This window comes from Pituophis catenifer, unplaced genomic scaffold (assembly GCF_029215685.1).
Source record: "Pituophis catenifer annectens isolate HBS135680 unplaced genomic scaffold, rPitCat1.0.hap2 SCAF_17, whole genome shotgun sequence".
Classification (NCBI taxonomy): Eukaryota; Metazoa; Chordata; class Lepidosauria; order Squamata; family Colubridae; genus Pituophis; species Pituophis catenifer.
This window is the reverse complement of record NW_027256897.1, coordinates 3352774-3368589: the sequence shown is the minus strand read 5'-3', so window position 1 is coordinate 3368589 and position 15816 is coordinate 3352774. Positions and strand designations below refer to the sequence as shown.

Here is a 15816-nt window from a genome sequence, read left to right as displayed (position 1 = left end):
TCTTCTCGGGCTCATGCTTCATGTTTTACGCAGCGCTATCATTTAAACCACGGTTATCAGCCGTTCTTAACAAGCCATGTTGAAGCCGGTGGGAGCGCTTCCTACACATTGCAGCTGGGAAGGGATCAACGCCACCGTCATAAGTTCCCAGCAGTGATGAGGTTTGAGATCCAGAATTCCTCGTTCTGCTTGGAATCGCTCGGATTATTACGTTTCAGTTGAGCGATGTGATGTTAGTTTGAGGCCCTTCCCGGTTTTTGCGCGCGAAAGAGACGGGAGACAAGGACCGGCTTGGATAGCCACAGGCTGATGTCCATTGGAAGGGGCTGCTTTCAGCATCCAGACGTCGGGTTGTTGAGCTCAGTCAGGGGGCTCACCTCTGGTGCCGGAAAGATTCCAGGAATGATTTCCGTCCCGTGCGGAAATATGACTCGATCCGTTCCAAGGATTTCCCTTTGGTTTCAGGGATGAGATAGGTGAAGAAGAGGTTGATGACACAGATGACGCTGAAGAAGAAAAAGGGCACCTCCAGGCCGTATGTTTCCTGGGAAATTAGAACAAATGAGTTGAGATGATCAGACAGGAAAGATAGAAAAGTATTGACCAAAAAGAGAGAGAGAGGAGAGAGAGAGAGGAGAGAGGGAAGGAGGAGAGAGAGAGAGAAAAGAGAGAGAGAGGAGAGAGGGAAGGAGGAGAGAGAGAGAGAGAGAGAGGAGAGAGAGAAGAGAGAGAGGGAGGGAGGAGAGAGAGGAGAGAAAGAGAGAGACATTTTATGACCCAACTAGGTAACATCATCAGTGCTAGAAGGAGTGTGATTTGCTCCGTTTTTATAAAATAGATCTGACCTTAGTTTCTTGCAGACGTTTCGTGACCCAACTAGCTAACATCATCAGTACTAGATGGAGTTTGATTTTCTCCCTGTTTATATATAATAGCTCTGAGCTGGGTTGTTTTCTTGCAGACATTTCATGACCCAATTAGGTAACAATATCAATCGTAGTGAATGTGGGGTTTGCTCTCTCTTTATATACAGTCACTTCACTTCAGAATTGGTGGGGTGTAGTTTTCTCTTTGGTAGCTCCTTGATTAGAGCATTGTTTTCTGCTTGATTGTTTGTCTGGTGTAAATCCTCGCTTATCTGTATATACACTGTATATAAACAGAGAACAAACCCCACACTCGCCAACGCCGATGATGTTACCTAGCTGAAAACAACAATTGTAGTTCAATTCTGAGCTATAAATATTCTCTTCTATGGGCTGTTTTGATTTCCCAGATTAGCTTACTATCTGGGCATTTCACAGTGGTCTCTTTTCCAAAGTATAAACCAGGTCCGTTTAAATTTGAAAGACTGGCTCTAGTTGTCCCACGGATGAAACGAGGAGATGATTAAACCTATAGATGCAGCTTCACCATTGTTCTTACCTTAACCAACAGAAAGACTTTGGTCAAGGCGAAGGCAGTCAACCAACTCACAAGTACACAGAGACCGGAGACCACCCCTCGTGCCCTCAGGGGAAGGACCTCTGCCATCAACAACCATGTGATGGGGCCCCAACCCATAGCGTAGCCTAGAAGAAGAAAAGAAGAATCGTCGAAACAAAAAAAAAAACCAACAACAAGTCAGAAGCGGAGGAGAAATTAAATTAGTCCTTGACTTAAAACTATTCGTTTAGTGACGGTTTGAAGTTTTGGATCTCCATCTCCTATCAGATCCATGTAGCAAAAGCGATAAATTTGGGGAGTGCTTGTCCAAAACCCTTTTATCTATGTCTAGACGAGGGGTCAGCAACCTGCGGCTCTGGAGCCGCATGTGACTCTTTCATCCCTCTGCTGCGGCTCCCTGTTGCTGGTCGGCTCCACAACTGATAGGGTTTTCGGTTAGGACAGGTAGAGGAAAAAGGACGCCACGCTAGGAGGAGACTCTATGGTGGGGGAAATCGGACTTCCGGTCGGCAGAGGAAAAAGGACGCTACACTAGGAGGAAACGATGATGGAGGAACTGGACTTCCGGTCGGCTCCAGAATTGAACGAGGGGCTTTCGGTTAGGAGCTTTGTGGCTCTTTGAGTGTTTAAGGTTGCGGATCCCTAGTCTAGACCGACCGTATTTTCTTGGAAAACCATCCCTCTAAAGCAGTGGTGAAATCCTCCGTGGTTTGCCACTGCCGCGTGGTTTGCGATAAATGTGCGGTGCGCGCGTGGATGCGCAACGTGTGCCAGACGCAAGCTGCATGTGCGTGCTCAATGCATACTAAATGCACGATGTGTGCGTGCTTTATGTGGAAAAAAGAGGCTTAACAAGGTAAGTAGAACACTGGGGGGTGGAGGGAACAGGTTTGCCGTACGATTTAGGTGTGCTAGAAAGCAGGATTTCCTGCTTTCTAGCGAATATAAATCGTGCGGCACAGCTGATCGTTGGAAATACCGGTTTGCCCGAACCGGTAGCTTTTACTACTACCGGTTCTCCCAAACCAGTGTGAACCGGTAGCATTTCATCCCTGCTCTAAAGTCTTCTTCTGGCCACCTCCCTATAACCCACTAGAGAAGCTCCAGAAAGTCGATCCGGAGCCCAAAAGTTGGCCACCAACCCTTCCTGACCTACCTATGATGAAGAACATGGTGGCCACCAAAGGAATCGCCGTGAGACCCACCATGGAGGTGTCGCCGAGGCCCGTGTGGGTCCCGTTCCCCACCAGCGTTGAAGAATTGTGGAGAAGTTGAGGGATGAAGCGGATGTAGAAGCCCAAAGTCAGGTTTGAGGCGAGCATGAGGCAAGCTAGGAAAGAAAGAATAGAAGAACAGAGTTGGAAGGGACCTTGGAGGTCTTCTAGTCCAACCCCCTGCCCAGGCAGGAAACCCTACACCACTTCAGACAAATGGTTATCCAACATCTTCTTAAAAGCTTCCACTGTTGGAGCGTTCACAACTTCTGCAGGCAAGTTGTTCCACTTATTAATTGTTCTCCCTGTCAGGAAATTTCTCTTTAGTTCTAAGTTGCTTCTCTCCTTGATTAGTTTCCACCCGTTGCTTCTTGTCCTGCCCTCAGGTACTTTGGAGAATAGCTTGACTCCCTCTTCTTTGGGGCAGCCCCTGAGATATTGGAAGACTCTACTATCACGTCTCCCCTAGTCCTTCTTTTCATTAAACTAGACATACCCACAGAAATTCTGGTTTCCATTGTGGTCGTACATCGAAGACGACCTGTATAGAGGCAGATGTGTGTGCTTGTAAAAGGAAGGACTACGAAACCCATACCGGAGACATAGAGAAGAATCTTTCGCCCAGCTTTATCCATCGAGAAAGCCGCCACCAGGACCGAGGCTAAGCGGACGCCGCCCACGATAACAGCATCGTATTCAGGGGCCTGAAAAGTCAAAATAGTGGCTGTAAGCTGTCAATCAAATTGGTTGATTCATTCATTCATTCATTCATTCATTCATTCATTCATTCATTCTATGATTTTATTACTTATGAGTCTGGAAATAGAGGGTCTTTCTCCTTTCTTTTCATTGAGATTCCTCCCATTAGACCAGGGATCTGCAACCTTAAATACCCAAAGAGCCATTTGGAGTCGTTTCCCACAGAAAAGAAAACACCGGGAGCCACAAAACCCTTCCTTTGCCTGACTATTTCTTGACCGGCCACAAAACTAGCATATTATTTATTTTTTATTTATTTATTAAATTTATATACCGCCCTACTCCCGAAGGACTCAGGGTGGTGAACAGGCACAAAATAAAATACATAAATACAAAAGTTAGAAACATAATTAATACCAGATTAAATAATTTAGCCCAAGACAATTAAACATCCCAATAATTTAAAACAAATTAAAATTTCAATTATGCAGTTGAATTAAACGTTCTGTTTTCTTCTGAAACTTTTCTTTTCTCGGATTTATCCATGGTTGGCCTACCGGGAGTTGATTTTTAACTCCCAGAATTCCCCAAGCCAGGGATGCTGACTTGGGGGATTCTGGGAGTTGAAGTCCACCAGCCTTGCTAAGGTTGGCTAAGGGTGGACTTACCAGGATCACTTCCGTGCTGTCGAATATCAGCTGCAGGTAGACGAGGATTGGGGTGACGCCTGAAAGCTGCTGTAGAAACCTCATCAGCAAAGTAATTGCGATGGGCTTGATGATGTGAGGTTTGCGGATTTCTGTCCAAGTAATGGGTTGACTCTGGAGAAACACAAGAGAACGTTAAATGGAAGAGAATATTTGGAGCTCCGGGGTTGAATTGTGGGGTCCTTGGTGCTCTCTTGAGCTTGGGGGTTTTCTTTGGAGACATTTCATGACCCAACTAGGTAACATCATCAGTGCTAGAAGGGAGGGAGGTTTGTGAAGGAGGAGGAGGAGAAGAGGAAGAGGAGGAAGTAGTAGTAGTAGTAGTAGTAGTAGTAGTAGTAGTAGTAGTAGTAGTAATAGTATGGAGTCCTTGATGCTCTCTTGAGCTTGGTGGTTTTCTTGGAGACATTTCATGACCCAACTAGGTAACATCATCAGTGCTCTCAGAAGGAGGGGGTTTTGTGAAAAGAAGGAGGAGGAGGAGGAGGAAGAGGAGGAAGACGAAGAAGTTTTCTTTTTAACGTGGACCTACCTGTTCCTGAACGCTGGCTTTGATTTGCTCGTATTCCCACCAATAATCCACATCCTTGCCTCTCAGCCAGCGGAGCGCGCGCAGCGCCTCATCTTCCTTCCCCTTAGAGATCAGGAAACGCGGCGAGTCAGGCATGACGAAGAGGAGAGAGATCATGAGGAGAACGGGGACTTCTCCGGCAACGGCCAGCCAACGCCAGGGCACCAGGAGACCTGGGGTGAGGAGAAGAAACAGCCAAAACTATGAAACTTCCTCTGTGAGATCCACCAGTCCGTGAATTCCAGTGGAAGGATACTGCAAAATCCCCATTCCCTCCCCACTCCAGGGGAAGGTTACTACAAAATCCCCATTTCCTCCCAATCAGCTGGGACTCGGGAGGCAGAGAATAGATAAGGGCGGGGCCAGTCAGAGGTGGTATTTGCCGGTTCTCCGAACTACTCAAAATTTCCGCTACCGGTTCTCCAAACTACTCAAAATTTCCGCTACCGATTCTCTGCACTACTCAAAATTTCTGCTACCGGTTCTCCGAACTACTCAAAATTTCCGCTACCGGTTCTCCGAACTACTCAAAATTTCCACTACCGGTTCTCCGAACTACTCAAAATTTCTGCTACCGATTCTCTGCACTACTCAAAATTTCCGCTACCAATTCTCCAGAACTGGTCAGAACCTGCTGAATATCGCTTCTGATCTCCCCCCGCCCCCCTCCTACACACCTGTGAATCGCGGGGAGGTGTTTGCCTGAGCTATTTCTGAATATTATCTAGAATGTTCTGAAAAAAAAAAAACGTTTCAGCCCCTTTTGTCTGGGCAACAATTGCTGCCTACCTCTCAGACTCCAAAATTTAGTGACCGTTTGAAGTTACAACGGACCTGGAAAAAAAAAATGACCATCCAGGAGGATGCCGTAGCAGCATCCTCCTGTAGCGTAGTCATTTCCCTTTTAGTGTTGAACCCACAACAGGCCAACACAGTTTAGGGATTGCAACTATTGTATAGTCCAGGGGTCGGCAACCTTAAACATTCAAAGAGCCACAAAGGTCCTAACCGGAATCCTCCCGGAAGCTGACCGGAAGTCCGTTTCCCCCACCATAGAGTCTCCTCCTAGCACGGTGTCCTTTTTCCTCTACCTGTCCTAACTGAAAGCCCTATCAATCGTGGAGCTGACTGGAAAACCCGCCCCTTGCCATAGAGTCTCTTCCTGGCATGCCCTGCTTCTCCACTTCCCCCGCAACCGGAAGCTCCTCTCAAAATTGTGGTGCCGACTGGTGATAGGGAGCTGCAGCAGAGGGATGAAAGAGCCACATTCGGCTCCAGAGCCACATTCGGCTCCAGAGCCACATTCGGCTCCAGAGCCACAGGTTGCTGACCCCTGCTATAGTCAAACAATGTATAATGGATTTTATTATTTTATTATAGATTTAGTTGTCATTTATTATTTTATACTAGAAGTCTTAAGTGTATCTATACCGAGTGCTTTTATTGGTTTCTGGTCTAAGACTGTAATAAAATTGATTTGATTGATTGAGCATCCTCCTGGTCACGTGAGCAAAAATCCAGATGTTTAGCAACTGGCTCATATTTAGGACGGTGGCAATGCCCCGGGGACACACAGGACCCTTTTTTTTTGCGACCTTCTGACAAGCAAAATCAATGCTCGCTTAACGACCGCGTCACTAACTTCACGACTGCAGTGAACGGTGGTTTAGTACTTGCCTAAAGCGTAAAGGAAGAGGGCACCCAAAACAGCCATGATTTGAGGACAGGAGCCCAACGCCCCTCGGATTCCTGGGTGGGAGATCTCGGAAATGTAGACCTGGAGAAGCCAAAAAGATTTTTTTTTTAAAAAAAAATAAGTGGTTCTGCTGTGGGAACCAAGGCATTTCGGAGCCAGAGCTGATAACCTTCTCAAGATACTTATTGCCTTTCCGCAGTTAATTTAATTAATTTAATTTAATTTAATTTAATTTAATTGATTCAATTTATATGCCGCCCCTCTCCGAAGACTCAGGGTAGTTAGATAAGAAAAAGCCGTTTTTTATAGGATAAAAAAGAGGAAATCCTGGGAAGGAAGGGACGGAGGGAGGCAGGGAGGGGAGGAGAAGGGAAAGGAAAGGAGAAAGGAGAAAGGGGAGAGGAGAGGAGAGGAGAGGAGAGGAGAGGAGAGGAGAGGAGAGGAGAGGAGAGGAGAGGAAAGGAAAGGAAAGAAAGGAAAGGAAAGGAAAGGAAAGGAAAGGAAAGGAAAGGAAAGGAAAGGAAAGGAAAGAAGGAAAGGAAAGGAAAGGAAAGGAAAGGAAAGGAAAGGAAAGGAAAGGAAAGGAAAGGAAAGGAAAGGAAAGAAGGAAAGGAAAGGAAAGGAAAACTCCAAACCAACTTGAAACTTGATTCAAGTTTCTCTTGAATCATCCCTAAGAAGTTCCTCGAAAGTCAGGAACGTCAACGTTCTCAAGATCTTCCACAGAAGGACCTATGGGAAGAGGCCATACTCACTGGAATGGCAGCCGAGGTGACTCCTCCTGCGAAGCCCGTGAGAAGCCTCCCGACCAAGAGCATCCAGACATCGTTGGCGCTGGCCATCAAGAAGTACCCAATCACAGAAGGGACGGAGGAGAACATGATGCTCAGCTTGCGCCCCAGGCGGTCATTGAAGTACATGGTGCACAGCCCTCCTGCGGCGACTCCTAAGGTGAAGATGGACTAGAAGACAGAAAAAGAAGAGGGAGGGTCAGTGGAGAAGACCACACGATCATGGCGCAGTGGTTGGAATGGACTCTTGCAGGCTAAACTCTGCCCATTGCCAGGAGTTCGATCCTGACCAGCTCAAAGTTGACTCAGCATTCCATCCTTCCAAGGTCGGTTAAATGACGACCTGGAGGTAGCAAAATGCTGACTCGGTAAACTGCTTAGAGAGGGCTGTAAAGCACTGTGAAGCGGTATATAAGTCTAAGGGCTACCCTTCCTTCCTTCCTTCCTTCCTTCCTTCCTTCCTTCCTTCCTTCCTTCCTTTTCTCCTTCCTTCCTTGCCATGGTGGCGCAGTGGTTAGAATGCAATATTGCAGGCTAACTCTGCCGACTGCCAGCAGTTCGATCCTGACCTGCTCCAAGTTGACTCAGCCGGTGAGGTCAACAGAAGACAGTTTAAGGTTAAAAGTTTTGGAGGTTTGGGGAAGAAACCACAGAGTCAGGTAGTGCATTCCAGGCATTGACCACTCTGTTGCTGAAGTCGTATTTTCTGCAATCGAGTTTGGAGCGGTTTACCTTGAGTTTGTATCTTATTATTTGCTCGTGTATTGTTGTGATAGTCATTGACAGGAAGGACACTGTGGCAGATAATTTTATGTACTATCCTTAGGTCAGACTGAAGTTGGCGTAGTTCTAAGTTGTCTAAGCCCAAAATTTGGAGTCTGGTGGCAGAAGGTATTTTATTGCGGGTAGAGGAATGGAGGACTCTTCTTGTAAAATATCTCTGGACTCTCTCGATTGTATTTATCTCCGATATGCAGTGCGGGTTCCAGACAGATGAGCTGTATTCAAGAATTGATCTAGCAAAGGTTTTGTATGCTCTAGTTAGTAGTACAATATTACCAGAGAAGAAGCTACGCAAGATTAGGTTAACAACTCTTAAATGCCTTTTTACTACCAATTCGCAAGAACCGGACTGAACCGGGAGCAACCTATCACTGGGTTACTGGATTCCTCAATTTACTCCACTTACCCCAAACCAGGAAGCGGTAACCTCGGTTAGTTGCAAGTTGGGGACTGGAGATTTCACCAGAGCTGGTATGACGGGCGAGGTGTACACTAAAGCAAAGCCGAAACTGAAATTCCCCAACACGGCAGCGAAGCTGGCAAGGAGGAGACGCCGGTTTCCAAGTGACCTGGGCAGGGAGAAAAGGAAGCAAAGGGAGACCCCCTCAGAAGGGTTGAAGGTGAACTGTGAATCAGACAGAAACAAAATGTCTTTTAAAGACAGAGTGCAGAATAAGAGTTGGAAGATCTTCTAATCTAACCCTCTGCTCAAACAAGGAGACCCTATATACCACTTCAGACAAATGGTGATCCAACATCTTCTTAAAAGCTTCCAGTGTTGGAGCACTCACAACTTCTGGAGGCAAGTTGTTCCACTGATTAATTGTTCTGTCAGGAAATTTCTCCTTGGTTCTAAGTTGCTTCTCTCCTTGATTAGTTTCCACCCATTGCTTCTTGACCTGCCCTCAGGTGCTTTGGAGAATAGCTTGACTCCCTCTTCTTTGGGGCAGCCCCTGAGATATTGGAAGGCTGCTATCATTCCACCCCTAGTCCTTCTCTTTGTTAAGACTACTAGACATCCCTGCAACCGTTCTTCATATGTTTTAGCCTCCAGTCCCCTAATTATCTTTGTTGCTCTTCTCTGCGCTCTTTCAGGAATCTCAGATCATTTTATATCTCTCTCCTTGATGAGTTTCCATCCGTTGCTTCTTCTCCTGCCCTCCAGGTGCTCCACCCACCCACCCCGTCTTCTTTGTGGTAAACCCCTCAAATATTCTGCCGTACAAGAGCAAACCAGCGGATCTGCCGATTCCTTTTCCTTCTGCAAAAGCCGACTCAGGAGAAGCTACAGGAAAGCTGAAGTGAAAGGATGTTTAAAAAAAAAAATATGTGCCAGTAATTGTGTGGTCGGGAGAGAAGAAGGGAAGTTGAGAAAGTCAGCTCTACATCTGAGACGGAACTGAGAAAATAGTAAATTTAAAAGGTCCCCTTGGAACCGAGATCCACTTTTGAAGATGTAGTTTTTCCTGCCAAGGTATAGAAGGGGTTGCCAATCCATTTATCCATTTACCATTGATTGCCTTTTTTTTTTTTTTTTACTCCCTAGTTAGTCTTCCTACAGCCCATAATCCACGGCTGGTCTCCCATATGTTTAATTGAATCAAATCCCATTGATTTCCTAATACGTAACAACAAGTTGGGAGAAAAGCATCAACCCGTTTGTGTTATCGAACTGCGAAAGGGGGGAAAGAGCAGAGGAAGAAAAGACAGATCGAGGAGAGTGGGTGTAGATTTTTTCTACTGATGATGAGGACTAGCACCTTGAGCAAAAGTGAAGGCAGCATGTCAAAACAACCTGTTCTCGATTGGCAGAATCCAATGGGCATGGAGGCATTCACGGGAGTTCAAGAGAAATGGAAACGGTACCTGTAATATTCCTTTTCCGCCTGTCGAGGGTCCTTCTCTCTCAACGACCCGTAATCTTCCAAGGGCTCGTGGGCCAGCAGCGGCTCGGTGACGTTGGCCTCCAGGGTGGCTGAAGGTGTGGGATGCTCCCTGAGAGGAGAAGAGAAAAGCAGGGAGAAGATGGGGAGTCAGAGAGACACGCAAGGGTTTCTCCTCCGACGGGCAGCCAAGGGAGCTTTCGGAGCTGAACAAGCGAGGAAGGAAGGAAGAGAGAAAACGAAAGGAAAGAAGACCAAGATGTGCAATTTGGGGGAAAAAAATCACGGGTTGGAGAAGAGGAAGCTACGGTGGGTGAAGAAACCGGCTGTGGAGCAAGATAACAGAGGGTGACGAGAGAGGGAGGGGGAGAGAGAGGGGGGAGAGAGAAAGGGAGAGAGAGGGAGGGAGGGAGAGAGAAGGAGAGAAAGGGAGGGAAAGGAAGAGAGAGAGAGGGAGGGAGAGAGAAGGAGAGGGAGAGAAAGAGGGAGGGAGAGGGAGGGAAAGAGGGTGAGAGGAAGGGGGAGAGAGAGGGAGAGAGAAAGAAAGAGGGAAAGAGGGAGGGAGGGAGGGAGGGAGGAGGAGAGAGAGGGACGGAGGGAGAGGAAGGGAAGGAGAGGGAGGGAGGGAGTGAGGGAGGGGGAGAGAGAGAAAGAGCGTATATTCTTTCGGTCTACCCCATTTCCTCTGCTAAATTCACCTCATCCTTTCTTCCTTGGTAAGAAGAGGACTCCCTCTATTCCCCCCCCCCCACTCCTTTTTCTGATCATGGCCAGCTAAAATAACTGGGAGAACCTTCCCAGCCTTCTCCTGTGGTTATTCTTCAACATGGATAGTCCAGCTGTTGAATGTGTGTGTGTGTAGGGGGGGTGTCCCCCTTTGCACCACGTGGGGAAAATCCCCAAAGCAAGAACCTTCTAACATTGCTTATTAAGGGGCTGAAACATACGATTGCAGGAACTGGGTATGTCTCGTTTAATGAAAAGAAGGACCAGGGGAGACATGATAGCAGTGTCCCAATATTTGAGGGGCTGCCCCAAAGAAAAGGGAGTCAAGCTATTCTCCAAAGCACCTGAGGGCAGGACAAGAAGCAACGGGTGGAAACTAACCAAGGAGAAAAGCAACTTAGAACTAAGGAGAAATTTCCTGACAGTGAGAACAATTAACCAGTGGAACAACTTGCCACCAGAAATTGTGGGTGCTCCAACACTGGAGGCTTTTCAGAAGAGACTGGGCAGCCATTTGTCTCTGTTTCTCTCTGTGTGTGTTTCCCTCCTTTATACATACAGTACACAGAAAGTCCTGCTGCAGAGTGAAGTCTTCACTCAGGTCCTCTCTTACAGCTTACGTAGACAGGCATAGCTATAAGCCTGCACTGTGAAGTCTTCACTCTGGTCCACTTCTCTCCCCCCCACCCTCTCTCTCTCTCTCTCTCTCCCCCCCTCCCATTTAAAGATATAAATTACTGTGCACCATGAAGTCTTCAGTCAGGTCCTCATATACAGCTTAAATAGATAGGCACAGACATAGGCCACAGTACTATGCATTGAGAAGTCTTCACTCTGGTCCACTTCTCTCCCACCCTCTCTCTCTCTCTCTCTCTCTCTCTCTCCCCCCTCCCATTTAAAGATATAAATTACTGTGCACCATGAAGTCTTCAGTCAGGTCCTCATATATAGCTTAAATAGATAGGCATAGATATAGGCCACAGTACTATGCATTGAGAAGTCTTCACTCTGGTCCACTTCTCCCCCCCCACCCTCTCTCTCTCTCTCTCTCTCTCTCTCTCCCCCCCCTCCCATTTAAAGAAATAAATTACTGTGCAGCATGAAGTCTTCAGTCAGGTCCTCATATATAGCTTAAATAGATAGGCATAGATATAGGCCACAGTACTATGCATTGAGAAGTCTTCACTCTGGTCCACTTCTCCCCCCCACCCCTCTCTCTCTCTCTCTCTCTCCCCCCCCTCCCATTTAAAGATATAAATTACTGTGCAGCATGAAGTCTTCAGTCAGGTCCTCATATATAGCTTCAATAGATAGGCATAGATATAGGCCACAGTACTATGCATTGAGAAGTCTTCACTCAGGTCCAGTGCTCTCCCCCCAACCCCCCCCTCTATCCTTCTCCCCTTCCTTCGGAGTAGCATCCCTGGGGTTCTGATGACCAACATTTTACCAAGCCATCTGCTGTGGATGATGGTGTGGCTTATGTGTCGCAAGCTTCTGGTATTTAAAGTCGTTCTAGAAATTGGGGAAACTCCAGTATAAACTCATCTAGGCTGACATTTCCCAAACAAGAGTCTTGTAGTCGAGCGGACTATAAATAAAACCTCTTGAGAAATGCGTCCTGTTTTGAACCTTTCCTGGTCTTCGTAGATTTTCCTATTCACCTGATCCAAATAAACTCGGCTGCCTCTGGAGCAGGGGTGAAATCCAGCAGGTTCTAACAGGTTCTGGCGAACCGGTAGCGGAAATTTTGAGTAGTTCGGAGAACCGGCAAATACCGGCTGGCCCCAGAGTGGGGTGGGAATGGAGATTTTGCAATATCCTTCCCCCAGGAGTGGAGAGGGAATGGGGATTTTGCAGTATCCTTCCCCTGTCACGCCCGCCAAGAACCGGTAGGGAAAAATGTTGAATTTCACCCCTGCTCTGGAGAAAGATAGTTCAAGTTTGACAAACTGAACGGAGGGAGATTTCTAGAAGTGTGCTGATTTTTTTTTTTTTTTAAAGGATTAAAAACGTTGCCTGCTCTTTTTTTAAAAAAAAATCTTTTTGTGGCTCCTATAAAGCTCTTTTCTCAGTTGTGGGTGAATCTCCTCATCCCGAAAAGTACACCGGTGTTTCTTGATCCTTGCCCCGCATAATTTTTTTAAAAAAATATTTTATCATTCCTGTATTAAATGTAATCGATATGGTTCAATAAGCTGTTAACTGATGAGGTTTAAAGTTATTAAACATGCAGGAATCCTCTCCTTTTCCATTTTGCGCTTTTTAAAAAAAAAAAATATTGAAAAATATCCTTCTTGCTGTAGAATTCCCACTCCATTAATTAGAGAGCATGTTCTCCGCCAAGAAGCAAATTCAGAGCCTCAGGTTTTATTTCCCACACCCTTGGGAATTTCCAGGCTTCAATCCAGCTTGCCTTATAAAACCTTCAACTGCTAACCATGAAAATTTAATTTAATTTAATTTCCAATTTATATACCTATGAGGGATCCTTGGTGCTGTCTTGAGTTTGCTTGTTTTATTTATTTATTTATTTATTGGTTCGATTTCTATGCTGCCCTTCTCCGGAGACTCAGGGCGGCTTACAATGCGTTAAGCAATAGCCTTCATACTTTTGTATATACCTGCTTAGTAGGACTTTCGGCCTCCCCTAAGCGGTGTTCTTTTTTTATATACAAAGTCAGCTTATTGCCCCCACAAACCGGGTCCTCATTTTACCTACCTCGGAAGGATGGAAGGCTAAGTCAACCTTGAGCCTGGTGAGATTTGAATTTGCAGTAATTGCAGGCAGCTGGTGCTACTTAACAGCGCTTTAGTCTGCTGCGCCACCAAGGCTCTCTCTCTCTCTCTCTCTCTCTCTCTCTCTCTCTCTCTCTCTCTCTCTCTTTTTTCTTGTTTTTCTTGCAGACGTTTTATTACCTACACTAGGTAACATAATCAGTGATGTTGGGTGATGAAACACTGATGATGTAACCTAGTTTGGGTGATGCAAGAAAACCAAGAAAGTTCAGAGAGCACCAAGGGCAGGGGTGAAATCCAGCAGGTTCTGGAGAACCAGTAGCAAAAATTTTGAGCAGGTCGGAGAACCGGCAAATACTCTCCGGGCGATTGGCGCAAAGTCACCCAGCTGGCTTTCATGCCTAAGACGGAACTAGAACTCACCCTCTCCCGGCGATTGGCGCAAAGTCACCCAGCTGGCTTTTATGCCTAAAATGGAACTAGAACTCACCCTCTCCCGGCGATTGGGGCAAAGTCACCCAGCTGGCTTTCATGCCTAAAACAGAACTAGAACTCACCCTCTCCTAGTAATTGGCGCAAAGTCACCCAGCTGGCTTTCATGGCTAAGACGGAACTAGAACTCACCCTCTCCTAGTGATTGGCGCAAAGTCACCCAGCCAGCTTTCATGGCTAAGACGGAACTAGACCTCACCCTCTCCCGGCGATTGGGGCAAAGTCACCCACCTGGCTTTCATGGCTAAGATGGAACTAGAACTCCCCCTCTCCCGGCGATTGGGGCAAAGTCACCCACCTGGCTTTCATGGCTAAGACGGAACTAGAACTCCCCCTCTCCTGGCCATTGGCGCAAAGTCACCCAGCCAGCTTTCGTGGCTAAGATGGGACTAGGATTCATGGCCCAGAGACTCAAGAGTCCTCCTGTCCCTTAATTACCAAACCAAACTGACTTTCATTGCGATATTTCCCCACAACAACCCTGCGAGGTTGAGTTTGGCCGAGTGTGTGTGTGTATGTGTGTGACGGGCCAGCTGGCTTTCGTAACTGAGGCCGGGCTAGAATTTCCACCCTTCCTGCTTTCTAAAAGGCTAATGCCTTAACCTCTGGAGCGCGTAGACCAAACTACTACCTTTGCAGTACAGAAGGAGAAAAAGTTGTTAGTTGCACAACCATAAGAACATTTTACCTAGATACAGGTGAGAAGTCCATGGGAGCTTGCCAGGAAGTTTGTCGAGACAAGCCTGAACTTTCAAACAATTTTTAAAAAAAAAATACAGAGCAAGCAACTTGCAATTGGAAGGTTTGCTACTTGGAAGAAAAACCCTGGAGTTTTAACTTTCCTCCTTCATTGTCCTTAACGCCTCTGGAGAGCAGCTGCAAGGAAGATTGAGGTAGTCCCACCCTTTGAGGATTGATATGGGCGGATGGGTTTATTTTATTTGGTGCTTATGCTGTTTTCCCCCCCCCCCTCCCTTACTCCAGGGAGGATTCAGGGATAGGCTGCCCAATAAAATCCCATTTGTAGCAGTTAAAAGCCTAGTAAAACCTTAGGCAGTTTCAATGGTGTTTTTTTTTTTAAAGGGTCCGTGGGTGATTGACAGGTTTTCTTCTTCTCCCTCAGATTCTCACATGAAGAAGTAGTTGGGGTTATGGAGGGAGGGGAGAGAGAAGGAGGGAGGGAGGGAGGGAAGGAGAGAGAGACCAGAGTGAAGACTTCACGTACTGTGGTTCATAGCTATGCCTACTTATTTAATCTGTAAGTGAGGACCTGAGTAAAAACTTTAAGTCTTCGGTAGAACTTTCTATGCATAAGGGGAGGGAGGGAGAGATGGAGAAAGAGAGAGGGAGAGGGAGAGAGAGAAAGAGAAAGAGGGAGGGAGAGGGGGAGATGGAGAGAAGGAGAGAGAGAGGGAGAGGGGGAGAGAGAGAGGGAGAGGGAGGGAGAGGGGGGAGAGGGAGAAAGAGAGAGAGGGAGGGAGAGAGAGAGAGAGAGAGAGAGATGGACCAGAGTGAAGACTTCACAATGCACCATACTGTGGCTTATAGTTATGCCTATTTAATGTGAGGACCTGAGTGAAAACTTTAGTCTTCAGTAGAACTTTCTATGCATAAGGGGAGGGAGGGAGAGATGGAGAAAGAGAGAGAGAGGGAGAAAGAGAAAGAGAGAGAGGGAGAGAGAAAGAGGGAGGGAGGGAGAGAGAGAAAGAGAGGGGGAGAGGGAAGGAGGGGGAGGAGGGAAGGGAGAGGGAGAGAGAGGGAGAGAGAGAGAGATGGACCAGAGTGAAGACTTCACAATGCACCATACTGTGGCTTATAGTTATGCCTATTTAATGTGAGGACCTGAGTGAAGACTTTAGGGTCCACAGTAGCCTACCTTGAAATAAAGATGGTAATTTATATCGATATCTACTTAATTGATGTGTGAGGAACTGAGGGAAAATTAAGCGGGAAATAAATACCGGTCATTTATATCTTTAAATGTAAGGTATGTGTGTGTGGGACAGAGGACCTAAAGACATGACTGTGTGACTGTATGTTTTGTCTTTGTCTTTTTATCTTTGTGTGTT

General features: G+C 46.6%; 1 protein-coding gene across 1 annotated transcript; it reads right to left on the bottom strand.

Moving 5' to 3' along the window:
• Window positions 1-255: 255 nt before the first annotated feature.
• Window positions 256-14458, bottom strand: SLC2A6 (solute carrier family 2 member 6). Its single transcript, XM_070955749.1, has 11 exons — window positions 14436-14458; window positions 9774-9902; window positions 8314-8476; window positions 7089-7295; window positions 6315-6414; window positions 4599-4810; window positions 4028-4180; window positions 3256-3364; window positions 2603-2776; window positions 1426-1571; window positions 256-544 (listed from the first exon to the last, which is right to left on the bottom strand). Exons 1-11 carry the CDS (start codon window positions 14456-14458, stop codon window positions 374-376), a joined length of 1587 nt encoding a protein of 528 aa, XP_070811850.1. The 3' UTR covers window positions 256-373.
• Between the last annotated feature and the right edge of the window lie 1358 nt (window positions 14459-15816).